Genomic DNA, 21,087 nt, shown 5'->3' on the forward strand with positions numbered 1-21,087 from the left:
ACAAAACATAATTGCTTGATCTTATTTGGCTGTTTAACAACGTTTACAAGATTGACAATGATGATTCCGATAGGTAGACAATACACCGTTGTCATGTGTTTGTCATTATAGTGGTTAAGTAAATGAAAAAGCTTATCTGTAAAGTGACGCTGCGAGTGCCTTATGATTGGGATGGAATTCTCTCTACACCATACATAGTAACGGCTGATGACTGATAAATCACAATTAAGTTATCAAATGTGTTCATATAAATGCATTATAATCAATCATTATTTGGTTCTGCTGTATATCTGCCGTGATCTATATTGGTGATATCCAGCTGATTATGTTTACCATATAAGTGCTTTAGAATTATATATATAAATTAACGAGTTGCTCTGACCTCCGGCCTAATTAAATGTACGACATCTATATAGCTCTGGTTACCGCTAGCAATACTGTGACTGATTTATCACGCGGCTTCAATACAATACCAAGTAAATATTTTCAATTAATTATGTGACAAGTAAAAGTCATTTTCGTAAACAGTTGACCTTTTGTTCACGTATTGGTGAATATACTAATTTCCATTACAAGATATCACAGGTCAGTGGGTATTGCTTACTAAAGGCGTATTCGCTTCGTTAGGTCTGGACCCATGACTGACGTCACTACAATTGTGATGGTACCAGAAAGTTTTAACTAGATGACTGAGAAATATTTTGAATGGAGTTGGGATTGATACTAGATTAAACTCCAGGTTAAGACTATAAAATACACCCCCTTGTTTAGTAGGAACTTTGATGTCTTCGATGTTTTCTGTATGTTTGCTGATTCTGTTGTCACTAAATTGAATCTCATTTGTATTGTCCCGGATCGAAAGAGGTATGGCTCTCATATTTGGCATGTGTGTTCCTTGTGAAAAGACCTTTCCGGTGGTATAAAAATTTTGGATAATGTGACCTTGACCATGACATTTGACCTATATCTAAACAATTTTAACATTGGCCATAACTATTGCATCGTAATAAATATGGCTTTCATATCTGGCCTCTTTGTTCCTTGTCACAAGACCTTTTTTGACCATGTAATTTTCATTTTGTTGTAGCCGGGGAAATAATGTTACATAAACAGATACTGTTACAGGTTGCCTTCTCTTAGACTTAACAAAATTTGCAGGGCGAGGGTTGTCGGTGAACCCTTTCTGAACAACTGGTATAATTGTCCTTGTGCTTTTCAAACATATTCTTTCTTTCGTTCATACTTTACACTTACAAGTTTGAATGTTGCTGAATAAAACTAGGGCAAAATATGAACAAAAGAAATAATTACACGGAGATTTCGGAAAAAGTACATGAAGAATAAGACCAAGTGTTCCAGAATAGTAAGCGTCTTTTTCTTCATCGACAACATCCGGCAAGCAAACCTTGGTAAATACAAGTGATTATTATTACGTTTTCAAACAAATAGGCAAACTAACGAACATCAAACATGTCTTACTTCGTATCGCACAAAGAAAAAAAGAATTTCTCAATGAGATCACTATAAAGACTGTAATACTTAATTTTCATCAATCTGCATCTGTTGAAATCCAGTGTTATGAGTTTGTCCAGCAGTTTGGAATATGCCCCTGAATATCAACTGCGATATGTAAACACCATAGGTAAGGGAAGCAGCAATGTTGCTGTCCAGAAATGCAAAATCTACAATAGGGAAATTGAAGTCCTTACTCTTATCCTACACCTTGGTGAGGTAAACAACTTAAAATATCACTTTGTAAAAAGATACGATCTCTTCACCAGTGTAAATGATAGTTTTAATAGCATTTCAACGTCTACTCGAACATGTTATATACATCATCATAAATACACAAAAACGACTTTTAAATGTAGAAATCAATGTGGTATAATCTTTATCTAAACCAATATTTGTAAATTGTTTAGGGAACGACCAGTACTATAATTAGCGAAGCACGCCTTCAGAAATAGATCAAACGTTTATACCGTTTGAAGAATTTCGTTATGTCAACGTTAACTTACTTTGTATAAGATCTTAAAACTGTGTTTTATGGGTTTTATACATACATTGTGATTATGGCGTACTTTAACAGGCATTTATCGTATTTGATGTCAGAAACGTCAATATATGACGTGTACATGTCACCATTTAAACTCTAATCGTGATCATTCTAACAACCAACACCTTCTGTCGAAAGGATTAGAACATTAACATACAATAAAATGTTTATTTTTATACTCAACATGCCTCGGCCATTTCGGTTCTACATAACATACACCAAAAGTGCTCGCCCTATCAATATTTACATTGTTAAACCACAACATTGATATCATTACAACTCGCTTCACAATAAATATTGTTAAAATAACCGAAAGTTTCATCTATTTAAATACTCCGAATTACAATATATCTGTATAAAACGTTCTCTGGAGGGAACAAAATTTATGGTGTTACTATTTTTCTTGAAAACAGATTGAACCTATGCTTTATGTCTTAACACCAAAACTTGTGGTTCTGGAAATTCGAACATTTGACTTTTAATTAATGTCTTGTTGGATCTCCATACGAGCTCAGGAGCAGTGGGAGCAATGACATGGCCAAATCGTTTAATGTCTCTTTCAGATATGAACAAGTGTAAATGATGTGTTGATTGAAAAACAATGGTTTTGTTTGAATTTTCTATTTTTTGATAGTCACACTCCTTCTTTTCCACTAACATTTTTCTGTCGCAGTCGTTTCGGTATTCAAGTACATGTTCCCAGCACATGTATTTTAGTTTCCTTCACTTATATCGACTTGTGGTAGATAGCATACAAAACAAATACAACGACTTCATGAACCTATGGGGAAATTACGATGTCATCATGATGCGATAAAAAATGTTCAAGGTGCAATATAAAGTGTGGCGTATTCGGTGATTTTTCAATTTTAAAAGTTTTGTATTGCTTGGATTAGACTCAAATTGTCATGAGATGACTAAGGTTTTTATGAGACTGACATTGTTGTCGGACACTAATCTTATACTCTCTGTGCTTTAATCACCGGTTTGTCAGTAGATAATTTTGGTCGATATTTTAGCCTTACGTCTTCCGACATTGAGTTGTTGAGCTAGTCTGGGTTTGCTTACAAGTCAGTATAACGTTTGTTTAGATAATGATTTGCACACCCGATTTTTTTTTAACTTTCTATAGACAAATTTCTATGCTTTAATTGTCTGGTATACGTATTTAAAAAATTCGCTTTAAATCAATCAAAATCTCATGTACCTAGCAAATGAGTGCTTCTAAAACCATATCATTTGAATGTGGTAAATAAATAGATTTGTCTTTGACACTTGAAGTTTGTCCTAATGATCGATATGTAGTCTCATGTTACAAAGAAAAAATGCAGTGGTCAGATAGCTCAAGGTCTGACAGCTATGCATTGCACCATGGCCAATTTGTTGAACAGGTCTTTGACAGGAAGTCCATGGTCCCTGTTAGAATGTACTTATGTAACCATTCGTGTAATGGCATTTAAGCATTTGATCAAAAAGGGAAGAAATATTGATTTTGAAAATCGGCTACAAATCAATTACGCATCTAACGGTGTAAATTCGGACAATGGCTGACAAAGCTGAAGTAACTACTGTTTTACATGACAGTAATAGAGTAAAGCGGAAATTAAGAATACAGAGATTTGAAATAAAATGGATATTTTCACTTGGTTGGAAAATTAACATACATCTACGTTCCTGGCTTCAAACGCTTCGCTTTGTGTTGTAAACTACTGCACTGTACAGCTTTGGTAAACACATACTGTGTCTTGTCTGATCACATTCTATGTACTCGGTAAGGTTGGTATAACTCTTCACAGACCAGCGGAGCACAAAATATCGGGAAATGCAAGTTAGCAAAAACGATACACCTGCGATCAATATATATTGATATATACATGAGATGGTGCCACAGGATGTCAAGGTGAAACGGCGTCGTGACTCCAAGGGACATTATATATTCTCTGTAGATTTTTACATAAGAGTCAATTTGTGTCGACATCAGTGGGAAATAAAGGATATTTTTATTACTATCATCATAATTTTATAGCTCTGTACTTCGTTACCGGCATAATTATACTGATAGATATTAAAAAGAATGTAATTAAGCTACATATATGGTGCCATGTCCTTCCAATATAGAAGAAAGGGTCGCTGCGTCCATGTTTTTTTCATCTGTGATGTCTACACGACTGAATCTAGCGGTGTTAATTTTTGCTACATATTTGAACACACTGGAATAGGGATTTTCGATGAAATAAGATAAAAACTTGCAAAAAGGCACTGGTCAAACGTACATACTTACATTTTGACCTTGAGTTTCCTTTTTTCGGCTGCTTCACTGAACAACATACAAGAGGCCATTCGAATACCAAACCAAGCAATAAGTGTAAAGATTCTTACCCAAAGACACAACCATTGGCTTACTGTCATATATGTATATTCACCCGACAGAGGTATTGGTGATAAAAAGGGTGTTCGATTATATAAGTTTAGTTACCTAGTAACACACAAGAATGGACATTGACCGTTGTACGTAAAAGAAACGCCTTGTTAGGAGCCAGCTTAGTCGACTTTCCAACGGTCGATTAATCGATTGTAAAAACAATGATGATAACTGAACCGTTTTTCTTTATTTTTTTCTCTCCAACAAACCATTTAAAGCGCTACATATATATCATAATTATTGTTTTCGTTTAGTACTAATTTAAACTAAGATAAGTAATATAGACAACCATTGTGACTTTGTACCATTGTCATCTTCACTGCTACAAGTATGACGTTATTTAGTGAAAAGGATAAGATGATACTTAGGTGACTTAAAGCAGTACCGTGTCTTACAGATATAAATGTTAACACATATTGTTGTTGTTCGTTAACACAAGCACAAAGCATAGATATACAGAATAATCAACGGTTTATATGACTTCTTCCCCTATAATCGATGTCTTAGATTTTTTATCCTCACGTTATAAAATCTGTACACCGTGTACTTCTATTTTGACATCATACATTATACAACCTTTTATATAGTTCAAAATTTGAAGATCATATGTCACTGACTTTATAAACATATCTCAATGAAAGTGTTGGATTTGTAAAACTTTCGTGTACTTCAAGGTTATCCCTATGTATAATGAACATGAACAGCATGGTGATTCAAACATGACCTATTTCCTTTTATATCTGTTCCCAACCAATCTATACTGAATACAAGGACTCTTTTGTCCATTTTAAAACACGAATCACAGATAAGTTTGTATCAGGAATGATATTGTTGAAATATAAACTTAACACATCCAATCTTAAGAAACATTCTGATTTACACAAAAAAGAACCTCGATTCAGGATTTCTATAGAGTTCTGTTTCACTGTAATTATTTTACCTTTCGTGGTGACAGAACGTGATCTTTCGTAAAAGTAAATATGTGTTGCTTTAAAAAGACATAATTACACAAAAGCCCACCACTAAGTGAAAAATAAATTTTAATTCAATGCAACAAAAATACCAACATCTGAACATAATCCAGACTCAAATGCAATAATCTATGGCAAAATGAGAACAAAGGAAATATTTACACGTTCTTTTTTCCTCATTGTCAACTCAGATCTAAGTCGTTGATACTCTGATTCCAATTAACCATGATTTTACCGAGAAACTCTGACAGAACTGTAATACAGTAACAGTATATTGATAACCATCGTGTATCATATAGGCTGTGTTACGTCGTCTCAACAAACTCTTATCACATCTAATCCCCCACAATAATAAACTTCGCAGTATTTAGACTCTCAATGGAGACAACGTTTTATCTACTACTAATCCTTTATATCAACTAATCCCAGTATCATAGCTGTTTTCTGAGTCACAATTATGACGATATCGGAATGACTCAATCCCGCTGGCCTCACGTTCTAATGCGGTGTTATCGTTATGAATCGAATAAGGTATTTTTGGATTATAGACCGCCAAACCAGAGATATTGCTTTGAATAAGAAATTGAGCATTTCAATTCTTACAAATATTGGGAGTTTTGAGAATTTTTATCCAATTTCTTTCTCTGCTGAGGCAATGATAGGAAAATTTGATTTCTATAAAATATCAAACTGACATGATATGAAGACTAACATGAAATATATGCAGTATTTGTATATTACTAAAGAGTTCAAAGGTGAGAAAATGCGTCTATTGATTAATAAATATGGCCTTATTTCCTCAACTTACTCACTGAAGTATTATATCAATTTCCAGCGTAAAGATAATATTGGAATGCAGTTGCAACTTTAAGGCTATGATCATTTTCATTAAAATACTATTATTAACGGTATGTAATAGAGCTGATTCCGAATGTTTAGAATTTTGTTACCATCGGTCAATATAAATTATCAACGAAAAACACAAGAAATTACCAGTGATTAATGACCGCCGCTAAAATCTGGTGAAATGCTGACGTAATGTACCTTTATAGAAACCCCCTGCAGACATCGTAATCCACCAGTAAGACTAATATCTGACTAATAAACAGATATTGGGTCGATTTTCTGAATAAGCCCACTTTCACAATTCTACATACCGGACATCGATTTATTCCGAAGCATACATATGTCGGTCGTCACGTATCAGACCTTGACCCCTACAGATATTATGATGTCACATCACCTGTATCGATTCCACGTCAAGCGGGTAATCTGTATGTTAGGAACCCCACATCTTCGTTTATGTCCTAGTGTACAGTAAATCTTAAGTCTTTTATCAGTGTACAGTATATTTGAAGTTTTTTATCAGTGTACAGTATATTTGAAGTTTTTTATCAGTGTACAGTATATTTGAAGTTTTTTATCAGTGTACAGTATATTTCATGTTTTTTTTTGTTTTTTTATATTTCAGTTTTTTTATCAGTGTACAGTATATTTCAAGTTTTTTATCAGTGTACAGTATATTTCATGTTTTTATCAGTGTACAGTATATTTCATGTATTTTTTTTATCAGTGTACAGTATATTTTCATTTTTTTATCAGTGTACAGTATATTTCATGTTTTTTTATCAGTGTACAGTATATTTCATGTTTTTGTCAGTGTACAGTATATTTTAAGGTTTTTTTTATCAGTGTACAGTATATTTGAAGTTTTTTATCAGTGTACAGTATATTTGAAGTTTTTTAATCAGTGTACAGTATATTTCATGTTTTTATCAGTGTACAGTATATTTCATGTTTTTGTCAGTGTACAGTATATTTCATGTTTTTTTATCAGTGTACAGTATATTTCATGTTTTTTTATCAGTGTACAGTATATAGTATATTTGAAGTTTTTTTTATCAGTGTACATTATATTTTAAGGGTTTTTTTTATCAGTGTACAGTATATTTTAAGGGTTTTTTTTATCAGTGTACAGTATATTTCATTTTTTTATCAGTGTACAGTATATTTCATTTTTTTTATCAGTGTACAGTATATTTCAGTGTTTTTTTATCAGTGTACAGTATATTTGAATGTTTTTTTATCAGTGTACAGTATATTTGAAGTTTTTTTATCAGTGTACAGTATATTTCATGTTTTTATCAGTGTACAGTATATTTTAAGGGTTTTTTTTATCAGTGTACAGTATATTTCAGTTTTTTTTATCAGTGTACAGTATATTTAATGTTTTTATCAGTGTACAGTATATTTCATGTTTTTATCAGTGTACAGTATATTTCATGTATATTTTTTTTTATCAGTGTACAGTATATTTGAATTTTTTTATCAGTGTACAGTATATTTGAAGTTTGTTTTTATCAGTGTACAGTATATTTACATCAGTGTAGTATATTTCATGTTTTTTTTATCAGTGTACAGTATATTTCATGTTTTTTCAGTGTACAGTATATTTCATTTTTTATCAGTGTACAGTATATTTTACAGTATATTTGAAGTTTTTTATCAGTGTACAGTATATTTTGAAGTATATTTCATTTTTTATTACAGTATTTTATCAGTGTACAGTATATTTCATTTTTTATCAGTGTACAGTATATTTCATTTTTTTATCAGTGTACAGTATATTTCATGTTTTTTTTATCAGTGTACAGTATATTTCAGTTTTTTTTATCAGTGTACAGTATATTTGAAGTTTTTTTTATCAGTGTACAGTATATTTGAAGTTTTTTTATCAGTGTACAGTATATTTCATGTTTTTTTTATCAGTGTACAGTATATTTACAGTGTACAGTATATTTATGTTTTTGTAGTATTTTTTTATCAGTGTACAGTATATTTCATGTATATTTTTTTTATCAGTGTACAGTATATTTGAAGTTGTTTTTATATCAGTTACAGTATATTTCATTTTTTTATCAGTGTACAGTATGTTTTTTTATCAGTGTACAGTATATTTGAAGTTTTTTTATCAGTGTACAGTATATTTCATGTTTTTATCAGTGTACAGTATATTTCATGTTTTTATCAGTGTACAGTATATTTCATGTTTTTATCAGTGTACAGTATATTTCATGTTTTTTTATCAGTGTACAGTATATTTGAAGCTTTTTTAATCAGTGTACAGTATATTTCATGTTTTTTTATCAGTGTACATGTTTTTATCAGTGTACAGTATATTTATGTTTTTTATCAGTGTACAGTATATTTCATGTTTTTTTATCAGTGTACAGTATATTTGAATTTTTTTATCAGTGTACAGTATATTTCAGTATATTTTTTTTTATCAGTGTACAGTATATTTCATGTTTTTTTATCAGTGTACAGTATATTTCATGTATATTTTTTTTTATCAGTGTACAGTATATTTCATTTTTTTATCAGTGTACAGTATATTTCATGTTTTTTTTATCAGTGTACAGTATATTTCATGTACAGTATATTTCATGTTTTTTTTATCAGTGTACAGTATATTTTAAGGGGTTTTTTTTATCAGTGTACAGTATATTTGAAGTTTTTTAATCAGTGTACAGTATATTTTAAGGGTTTTTTTTTATCAGTGTACAGTATATTTTAAGGTGTTTTTTTTATCAGTGTACAGTATATTTCATGTTTTATCAGTGTACAGTATATTTCATGTTTTTATCAGTGTACAGTATATTGAATTTTTTTTATCAGTGTTATCAGTGTACAGTATATTTCATTTTTTATCAGTGTACAGTATAGTGTACAGTATATTTCATGTTTTTGTCAGTGTACAGTATATTTCATGTTTTTTAATCAGTGTACAGTATATTTCATGTTTTTTAATCAGTGTACAGTATATTTCATGTTTTTATCAGTGTACAGTATATTTGAAGTTTTTTATCAGTGTACAGTATATTTCATTTTTTTATCAGTGTACAGTATATTTCATGTTTTTTATCAGTGTACAGTATATTTCATGTTTTTTATCAGTGTACAGTATATTTCATGTTTTTTTATCAGTGTACAGTATATTTCATGTTTTTATCAGTGTACAGTATATTTCATGTTTTTTTATCAGTGTACAGTATATTTCATGTATATTTTTTTTTATCAGTGTACAGTTTTTTTTATATTTGAAGTATATTTTTTTTTATCAGTGTACAGTATATTTCATGTTTTTATCAGTGTACAGTATATTTCATGTTTTTGTCAGTGTACAGTATATTTCATGTTTTTGTCAGTGTACAGTATATTTCATGTTTTTATCAGTGTACAGTATATTTCATGTTTTTGTCAGTGTACAGTATATTTCATGTTTTTTTTATCAGTGTACAGTCAGTGTACAGTATATTTCATGTTATATTTCATGTTTTTTTTATCAGTGTACAGTATATTTCATGTTTTTTTTATCAGTGTTTTTTTCAGTATATTTCATTTTTTATCAGTGTACAGTATATTTGAAGTTTTTTTTATCAGTGTACAGTATATTTCATTTTTATCAGTGTACAGTATATTTCATGTTTTTTTTATTATCAGTATATTTCATGTTTTGTATCAGTGTACAGTATATATGTTTTTATCAGTGTACAGTATATTTTTTTTATCAGTGTACAGTATATTTCAGTTTTTGTTTTTTTATCAGTGTACAGTATATATTTTTTTATCAGTGTACAGTATATTTCATGTTTTTTTTTTTTATCAGTGTACAGTATATTTGAATTTTTTTATCAGTGTACAGTATATTGTACAGTATATTTCATGTTTTTATCAGTGTACAGTATATGTTTTTTCATGTTTTTTTATCAGTGTACAGTATATTTCATGTTTTTTTTATCAGTGTACAGTATATATTTTAAGTGTACAGTATATTTCATTTTTTTATCAGTGTACAGTATATATGTTTTTTATCAGTGTACAGTATATTTTGAAGTTTTTTTTTATCAGTGTACAGTATATTTCATTTTTTTTATCAGTGTACAGTATATTTATGTTTTTATCAGTGTACAGTATATTTCATGTTTTTGTCAGTGTACAGTATATTTCATGTTTTTTATCAGTGTACAGTATATTTGAAGTTTTTTTTTATCAGTGTACAGTATATTTCATGTTTTTGTCAGTGTACAGTATATTTCATGTTTTTATCAGTGTACAGTATATTTCATGTTTTTTTTTATCAGTGTACAGTATATTTGAAGTTTTTTTTATCAGTGTACAGTATATTTCATGTTTTTATCAGTGTACAGTATATATGTTTTTTTTTATCAGTGTACAGTATATTTGAAGTTTTTTTATCAGTGTTATATTTCATCAGTGTACAGTATATTTTTTTTTATCAGTGTACAGTATATTTCATGTTTTTTTATCAGTGTACAGTATATTTGAATTTTTTTATCAGTGTACAGTATATTTCATTTACAGTATATTTCATGTTTTTTTTTATCAGTGTACAGTATATATTTTTTTTATCAGTGTACAGTATATTTCATGTTTTTATCAGTGTACAGTATATTTCATGTTTTTATCAGTGTACAGTATATTTGAATGTTTTTTTTATCAGTGTACAGTATATGTTTTTTTTTCAGTGTGTATTTTTTTTTATCAGTGTACAGTAACTCATGTTATCAGTGTACAGTATATTTCATGTTTTTATCAGTGTACAGTATATTTGAAGTTTTTTTTTTTTTTATCAGTGTACAGTATATAGTTTTTTTTATCAGTGTACAGTATATTGTACAGTTTTTTTATCAGTGTACAGTATATTTTAAGTTTTTTTATCAGTGTACAGTATATTTATGTTTTTTTATCAGTGTACAGTATATTTCATGTTTTTTTATCAGTGTACAGTATATTTCAGTATATTTTTTTTTATCAGTGTACAGTATATTTCATGTTTTTTTATCAGTGTACAGTATGTTTCATGTTTTTTATCAGTGTACAGTATATTTCATTTTTTTTTATCAGTGTACAGTATATTTCATGTTTTTATCTTTGTACAGTATATTTCATGTTTTTTTTTATCAGTGTACAGTATATATGTTTTTTTTATCAGTGTACAGTATATTTCATTTTTTTATCAGTGTACAGTACAGTATATATGTTTTTTTTAAGTGTTTTTTTTATCAGTGTACAGTATATTTCATGTATATTTCATGTTTTTATCAGTGTACAGTATATTTCATGTTTTTGTCAGTGTACAGTATATTTCATGTTTTTATCAGTGTACAGTATATTTGAAGTTTTTTAATCAGTGTACAGTATATTTGAAGTTTTTTTTATCAGTGTACAGTATATTTCATGTTTTTGTCAGTGTACAGTATATTTCATGTTTTTATTTCATGTTTTTATCAGTGTACAGTATATTTCAGGTATATTTTTTTTTTTTTTTATCAGTGTACAGTATATTTTAAGTGTACAGTATATTTTTTTTTATCAGTGTACAGTATATTTTAAGTGTACAGTATATTTTTTTTTATCAGTGTACAGTATATTTCATGTTTTTTTATCAGTGTACAGTATATTTTAATGTTTTTTTTTATCAGTGTACAGTATATTTCATGTTTTTTTTATCAGTGTACAGTATATTTTTATCAGTGTACAGTATATTTCATGTTTTTTTATCAGTGTACAGTATATTTAATGTTTTTTTATCAGTGTACAGTATATTTATATCAGTTACAGTATATTTTAAGGGGTTTTTTTTATCAGTGTACAGTATATTTGATGTTTTTTTATCAGTGTACAGGTGTTTTTTTATCAGTGTACAGTATATAAGGGGTTTTTTTATCAGTATATTTGAAGTTTTTTTTTACAGTATATCAGTTTTTGTACAGTATATTTTAAGTTTTTTAATCAGTGTACAGTATATTTTTTTTTATCAGTGTACAGTATATTTTAAGGGGTATATTTTTTTTTATCAGTGTACAGTATATTTGTACAGTATATTTTAAGGGTTTTTTTTTATCAGTGTACAGTATATTTAATGTATATTTTTTTTTTATCAGTGTACAGTATATTTTAAGGGTTTTTTTTATCAGTGTACAGTATATTTTAAGGGGTTTTTTTTATCAGTGTACAGTATATTTTAAGGGGTTTTTTTATCAGTGTACAGTATATTTTAAGGGGTTTTTTATCAGTGTACAGTATATTTTTTTTTATCAGTGTACAGTATATTTGAAGTTTTTTTATCAGTGTACAGTATATTTCATGTTTTTATCAGTGTACAGTATATTTTAAGGGTTTTTTTTATCAGTGTACAGTATATTTGAAGTTTTTTAATCAGTGTACAGCATATTTTAAGGGGTTTTTTTATCAGTGTACGGTATATTTTAAGGGTTTTTTTTTTATCAGTGTACAGTATATTTCATGTTTTTGTCAGTGTACAGTATATTTCATGTTTTTGTCAGTGTACAGTATATTTTAAGGTGTTTTTTTATCAGTGTACAGTATATTTTAATGTTTTTTTATCAGTGTACAGTATATTTTAAGGGGTTTTTTTATCAGTGTACAGTATATTTTAAGGTGTTTTTTTATCAGTGTACAGTATATTTTAAGTTTTTTTATCAGTGTACAGTATATTTTGTATATTTTTTTTTTATCAGTGTACAGTATATTTTAAGGGGTTTTTTTTATCAGTGTACAGTATATTTTAAGGTTTTTTTATCAGTGTACAGTATTTTTTAAGGGGTATATTTTTTTTTATCAGTGTACAGTATATTTTAAGGGGTTTTTTTATCAGTGTACAGTATATTTCCTGTTTTTTTATCAGTGTACAGTATATTTTAAGGGTTTTTTTTTATCAGTGTACAGTATATTTCATGTTTTTTTATCAGTGTACAGTATATTTGAAGTTTTTTTTATCAGTGTACAGTATATTTTAAGGGGTTTTTTTCAGTGTACAGTATATTTTAATGTTTTTTTATCAGTGTACAGTATATTTTAAGGGGTTTTTTTATTGTACAGTATATTTTAAGGGTGTTTTTTTATCAGTGTACAGTATATTTTAAGGGGTTTTTTTATCAGTGTACAGTATATTTTAAGGGTGTTTTTTATCAGTGTACAGTATATTTTAAGGGGTTTTTTTTTTTACAGTATATTTTAAGGTGTCAGTGTACAGTATATTTTATTTTTTTCAGTAGTATGATAAGGTGTTTTTTCTAGCCATAAAACATTCAACAAAATATTAAATGTTCTACTTATATTTGTTGAAGTTTATATGAAGAATCTTACACAGACACGTTATAACAGAACTGCTCAAATAACAAATAGATTTTCAATTATATTACAAAACATATGTGTATTTAGCGACTGGATTACGATTTAAAATACACCATCAATTTACAAGATTGACGCCAAGCAAATATTGGAAATCATACTTGACTAAAGGTTTATTTGAAAGTGAATCAGTAAACCCTAAGGACTGATAATTGGTAAACCACCCAACGATATTATAAAATGTCTAGTTAACTTGACAAGGGGCAACAACGTGTGGTTGTCAGAGTATGTTTCCCTGCCACAAGCTACCTCACTTCCATCTCCGTTACAAACAAACTCGGCATACCGAGGTTTTTCTATACTGACTATTCTTTTAGAAGTTCGCCTTATAATTCACTAGGTATGACACGATTTTGTAAACAGGTCACTTCTTTTGACAAAGAGTGCGAACAAATTGAGATATCGGGTCATTCCTTGTAAGTATTAGGTGATTCTAATTCGTTTCCAAATGGGAAAGTCAGGCACTATTAGGGTTAATTGAGTAATTATATGTCATAACTACTCCGGTATGTCACCGAGCACGAGCAACTAATTATAAATTCCAGTAATTATATGTTGTATGTAAAATTATTTCTGTTTACGCTACCCGATATCTGCTCGGGTTTTAATTCTACCTGGCCTTCTCAAACAAGTCTGATTAATGATAAGATAGTGATCGGAGAGAATTTAATGAAAAATTCAAAGTGATCCACACACTCAAACATCCAACAGGCATAAATAGAATCATCTGGCGGACACACTCTCATCAGATGTAAGACAATGTGACGGATCTCGACTGAACTGTAGCCTCAGACTTCTATCTTAAGTCTTTACTATAGCGATGTTTTGCTTTGTTATGACATCAACCATTTCTGTTTTCCTGATCTGATATTTTCATAAATAACATAACAAATCTCCAAAGACATCTGATCGATAACTTGAAAAGCAAAAAACACTCTGTCATATTTTTAATGTATTGTTCAATACCATCCCTCAGGATAAATATATGTTTGTACAAAGCCCACATTTTAATGGCCAGTCCCGTGAGTTTCCGAATGTAAAATAGCAATCAACATTACAATGTACACCATGGGATAATCAATACGTAATAAATCAATAAAATACACATATATATCGACACGAAAATCTTTCATAAACAATCACTTTTGTTTGATTATTATCATAACATATATACCAATCATTAACCAGGGTCCCTGGTTCCATTACCGTTACCTTAAAATAACCTGGTGTAGACTTTGTATGTTTTTTTTTTACATTTGTTGACAAAGAAAACATTTAATCAAATCGCACAGTTTTGTTTACTTGTCCTCAGTGGAACAAAAATGTACTATTATTGAAAATATTCTTAATGTATTTCGGAATATATAAGTATAAGGTGCAGATTACAAATATATTACAAATAATTAGAACATTTCCGCATGTAAGATCCTGTCCTATATGGACGAAACAGCTGTTTGATGTCCTGTCCTATACGGACGAAACAGCTGTTTGATTCCCTGTCCTATACGGACGAAACAGCTGTTTGATGTCCTGTCCTATACGGACGAAACAGCTGTTTGATGTCCTGTCCTATACGGACGAAACAGCTGTTTGATGTCCTGTCCTATACGGACGCCCTGTCCTATACGGACGACACAGCTGTTTGATGTCCTGTCATATACGGACGAAACAGCTGTTTGATGTCCTGTCCTATACGGACGAAACAGCTGTTTGATGTCCTGTCCTATACGGACGAAACAGCTGTTTGATGTCCTGTCCTATACGGACGAAACAGCTGTTTGATGTCCTGTCCTATACGGACGAAACAGCTGTTTGATGTCCTGTCTTATATGGACGAAACAGCTGTTTGATGTCCTGTCCTATAAGGTATCCACATGTATTATTTGTCAAACATGTACATACTACACTGTATATCTGTTCCACTTCTTGACTGATTTAAGATGATATCCACTACTGTATTTTTTTAATATATACAAAAAAATATTTATTTATCCGTCTATTCATCTTTAAAGAAACTATTTATGTAATTTTCATTTTCCCATTTTGGGCATAATTAATATAACAACATACTAAATCTGCTATCCTGATTTTGTCGTATTGTTTTTACTTATCATATCTTACTGTTACAGTCGTATCTTGACCAACGTCCGAAGACAAGCAGCGACCAATACAAAATTACTGCCGCTGACCAACAGGAGGCTATCAACGCGTATTTCGCTAACCTCTGTCTCCAGGACGTGTCTCCTTCCACTATTCCACATTTTCTGGACCCCTCTGGGGATTTGACCAGTGATCCAAATATGTTAGGTAAGTAGTTTGGTCGTCCTGTGATGCTTCAGGTTTTTCCTTATAAATGCTCTGTTCTATAAACATATTAAATGGACAGTATTTTTCATGTGGGTAATATCATTTGACCTTGTTGCTATATCTTTTTCATAATTGGCATATAAAGGTGTGAATTTAATTAATTATATATAGCATGGCCGTTTGAAATTACACAGTAATTGATTTAAAGCTGCTACACAATTCGGAAACTGCAATTTCGAAGATATTCAGCAAAAAATCATATCACAGCTGCATAACTTGTAGTGTCATTGACGGTTCAGTCATGGTCTATTGTCATCTAGTGATGTTGACATAATTTAGTGCAGTAGATATACAGGCCCTGGGAAAGATCCCGTTTGATAGGGAAACATCCGACATCCTGGCAAATGCAGAAATGCTTTCTGACGACTGTGATTTTCTGTTGTTTTGAAAATAATATACTATCACACTAATATAGTTTGTAAAATAGCCTGTTCAATATCTGTTGTCATAGTGGCATAACATTTATTTGATTGTAGAATTCAAATACATTTATATCAAACTGCTCAGCATATCTTCAAATATGTTGTCAGAAAAATATTTTTCATCACAACTGCTGTCAAATATAATATAATTCAGTACTAGAACTTTAAATGAAGTTATTAAGTGTATGATTGTTCGAAAGACTTGTGAATAGCAACTTACGGAGATGAAGGGAAAATAACAGTGTAATACATGTGTACCTACATACTGTGTAAAACAGCATCATCAACCTAAAATGTTTAAACTTACAATTATGTGGTAATGTTTAGACTTACAATTATGTGGTAATGTTTAGACTTACAATTATGTGGTAATGTTTAGACTTACAACTATGTGGTAATGTTTAGACTTACAATTATGTGGTAATGTTTAGACTTACAACTATGTGGTAATGTTTAGACTTACAACTATGTGGTAATGTTTAGACTTACAATTATGTGGTAATGTTTAGACTTACAACTATGTGGTAATGTTTAGACTTACAACTATGTGGTAATGTTTAGACTTACAACTATGTGGTAATGTTTAGACTTACAATTATGTGGTAATGTTTAGACTTACAATTTTGTGGTAATGTTTAGACTTACAACTATGTGGTAGTGTTTAGACTTACAATTATGTGGTAATGTTTAAATTTACAATTATGTGATAATGTTTAAATTTACAATTATGTGGTAATGTTTAAATTTACAATTATGTGGTAATGTTTAAATTTACAATTATGTGGTAATGGTTTAATTTACAATTATGTGGTAATGTTTAAATTTACAATTATGTGATAATGTTTAAATTTACAATTATGTGGTAATGTTTAAATTTACAATTATGTGGTAATGTTTAAATTTACAATTATGTGGTAATGGTTTGAATTTACAATTATGTGATAATGTTTAAATTTACAATTATGTGGTAATGTTTAGACTTACAACTATGTGGTAATGTTTAGACTTACAACTATGTGGTAATGTTTAGACTTACAATTATGTGGTAATGTTTAGACTTACAACTATGTGGTAATGTTTAGACTTACAATTTTGTGGTAATGTTTAGACTTACAACTATGTGGTAGTGTTTAGACTTACAATTATGTGGTAATGTTTAAATTTACAATTATGTGGTAATGTTTAAATTTACAATTATGTGATAATGTTTAAATTTACAATTATGTGGTAATGTTTAAATTTACAATTATGTGGTAATGTTTAAATTTACAATTATGTGGTAATGGTTTGAATTTACAATTATGTGGTAATGTTTAAATTTACAATTATGTGGTAATGGGTTAAACTTACAATTATGTGATACCCCCCTCCCCCTACCAAAAAAAACCAAAAACGTAACGTGGTAGTAGTACAGTGGAAAGATATCCACCCTTGACTTTAAATATATATATATATATAGACAGATATAGGTAAAGTTCCATAGGCCATTGGTAATGTTGAAATAAAAGAGAATTAAGACCTTACCTAAGAACTGTAGATATCCCCGTGAACTTCTCCTTTGTGACATACCTCCCACTTTCCTCTACAATCGATACCTTCGTTTGAATTTGTACCTGTAGTATATGTCATGCAATGAAAATTTCTGTGTAGAGTGAGAAACTGTTACGCTGTAATATTTGTGTAACCATGCTTGCCCATTGTTTTTTAACTGGAATGCAATGATACTATCGTCTACTCTCTTATCTCTGAGCGTAAGAAATTCTCCTCTAATGTTAACAATGTGGATGTGTTTTCACAGATTGTACAAAAACACAAATAATTAGCACCTTTTATTACTTTTGAGTTAGATACGTTAGAGCCAGACAATGAATCAAATTCCATCACACGGTTGTTTCGTCAATCTAGGACTCGTCAGTGATGCTACATCACACGGTTGTTTCGTCAATCTAGGACTCGTCAGTGATGCTACATCACACGGTTGTTTCGTCAATCTAGGACTCGTCAGTGATGCTACATCACACGGTTGTTTCGTCAATCTAGGACTCGTCAGTGATGCTACATCACACGGTTGTTTCGTCAATCTAGGACTCGTCAGTGATGCTACATCACACGGTTGTTTCGTCAATCTAGGACTCGTCAGTGATGCTACATCACACGGTTGTTTCGTCAATCTAGGACTCGTCAGTGATGCTACATCACACGGTTGTTTCGTCAGTCTAGGACTCGTCAGTGATGCTACATCACACGTTGTTGTAGGACTCGTCAGTGATGCTACATCATACAGCTGTTTCGTCCATCTAGGACTCGTCAGTGATGCTACATCATACGGCTGTTTCGTCAATCTAGGACTCGTCAGTGATGCTACATCATACAGCTGTTTCGTCAATCTAGGACTAGTCAGTGATGCTAAGGGCCTAAATTTTGAAGCCTAGTAGGAGACTTGGGAAAATCCTAAGTGATCGAAAAAAAAAGACAAAATGTAGATGATGTGGTGCAAATAACCATAGAAAATTTCAGGATCGTGTTTATCAATTTGTTTAAAGTTAATCGACCTGTTTCTATATACAATAATATAGTAGGTGAATATATTCCTAGTATACATCTATATCATTTTCATATACCATCGTCATTAAAGGAGAATAGTAACAAGTAGTGTGATGTATCAATTTCTTCCATTAAGATTGAACGACACAATTTTGAATTCTTTGTTAATGGAACTGATAGGTATATTGGATAGTTAATGCAGATATGGTTATTTTACACGCTTACTGAATTGCCTGTTCATCACTGTATGTTGGTTAAGAGGAGTTTGTCCTCCAGGGATTTGTTGGTATTCCGTTTTATGTTTATAAATCCAAGGACGATTTCTTTGTACATACATTGATACTGTATAATAAATGCAATATTTGCAGTATATTCAATAATGTTGTAATGAAAAAACCGATGTAAATAGAAACTGTATTAAGTGAAGTTCTGTTTATTACGTTTAATCACCTTCAAAGTGCATTATATTTTATCAGATACGTAAAGTACTGACACTTTGTGTGAATTTTTGCGATAGTTCCTCAATAAACCGAACAATTATTGTGTATTTGTGTAAATATTCACCAATTTAACTTGGAAATATAAGACTATCAAACTCTCCAGTACATTGCTTCATTGTGTAAGTATTTAGTATGTAACCATGTGGATGTTAGACAAATGACAAGTGTCGTTTCCAGGGCCGTTACGGCTGGGTGATTCTAGGGCCATAATCGTTAATGTTCCTGACGCGGTTTAATAATGTATAATTACCAGAGTAGTGTGTCGTCTAATATCTAGGAACGTGGTATCTGACGTGTAGCATCCACATTGGTAAGTCTGTTGCCATTTTCTGTAGTGTTCTAATGCGTTTAGTTTGTAAAATATAAATATCTTCATCACGTAACTCACAGGTATAATTTGATGTGATAATCATAGGTAATTTATCATCTTTAAAAGAAAAAAATGGTATTTTTTTTATGTATTTTTGTTGTTAGCGTAAAAAGTATTTAAAAAATCCTATTTATCATCTTAATAACAACAGCGCTCTGAGAAAGCTGGTAAAATAACGGATATTGTTATTGTAGCTTGTGGAATATATATATCATATATAGTGACCGTTACCTTAAACATTGACATTTCATAAAAATGAGCTCGGTATGTTTTACATTTATACAGACTAATGATATCAAGTTCTGTACTTTGATATTAAGCATCGATTAGAGAGTATTTTTTTCTTTTTCTCACATTGTATCCTCTACAAGGTAGTGAGATCTTTTCTCACCTTGTATCCTCTACAAGGCGGTGAGATCTTTTCTCACATTGTATCCTCTACAAGGTGGTGAGATCTTTTCTCACATTGTATCCTCTACAAGGTAGTGAGATCTTTTCTCACATTGTATCTCTACAAGGAAGTGAGATCTTTTCTCACATTGTATCTCTACAAGGAAGTGAGATCTTTTCTCACATTGAATCCTCTACAAGGTAGTGAGATCTTTTCTCACATTGTATCTCTACAAGGAAGTGAGATCTTTTCTCACATTGTATCCTCTACAAGGTGGTGAGATCTTTTCTCACATTGTATCTCTACAAGGAAGTGAGATCTTTTCTCACATTGTATCCTCTACAAGGTGGTGAGATCTTTTCTCACATTGTATCTCTACAAGGAAGTGAGATCTTTTCTCACATTGTATCCTCTACAAGGTGGTGAGATCTTTTCTCACATTGTATCCTCTACAAGGAAGTGAGATCTTTTCTCACATTGTATCCTCTACAAGGTGGTGAGATCTTTTCTCACATTGTATCCTCTACAAGGAAGTGAGATCTTTTCTCACATTGTATCTCTACAAGGAAGTGAGATCATTTCTCACATTGTATCCTCTACAAGGTGGTGAGATCTTTTCTCACATTGTATCTCTACAAGGAAGTGAGATCTTTTCTCACCTTGTATCCTCTACAAGGTAGTGAGATCTTTTCTCACCTTGTATCCTCTACAAGGTGGTGAGATCTTTTCTCACATTGTATCCTCTACAAGGTGGTGAGATCTTTTCTCACATTGTATCCTCTACAAGGAAGTGAGATATTTTCTCA

General features: G+C 30.6%; 1 protein-coding gene across 1 annotated transcript in view; it reads left to right on the plus strand.

Moving 5' to 3' along the window:
• Nucleotides 1–21,087, plus strand: part of LOC132553980 (uncharacterized) — a 52,679-nt gene that overhangs the window by 4,469 nt on the left and 27,123 nt on the right. Inside the window, exon 2 of the mRNA XM_060218271.1 lies at nt 15,817–15,994. Within this exon, the coding sequence (XP_060074254.1) occupies nt 15,817–15,994 (178 nt within the window). The remainder of the gene's footprint in view (nt 1–15,816; nt 15,995–21,087) is intronic.

This window comes from Ylistrum balloti, unplaced genomic scaffold (assembly GCF_031769215.1).
Source record: "Ylistrum balloti isolate Yb309-2 unplaced genomic scaffold, AGI_CSIRO_Ybal_v1 Utg369640, whole genome shotgun sequence".
In the NCBI taxonomy this organism is placed as follows: domain Eukaryota; kingdom Metazoa; phylum Mollusca; class Bivalvia; order Pectinida; family Pectinidae; genus Ylistrum; species Ylistrum balloti.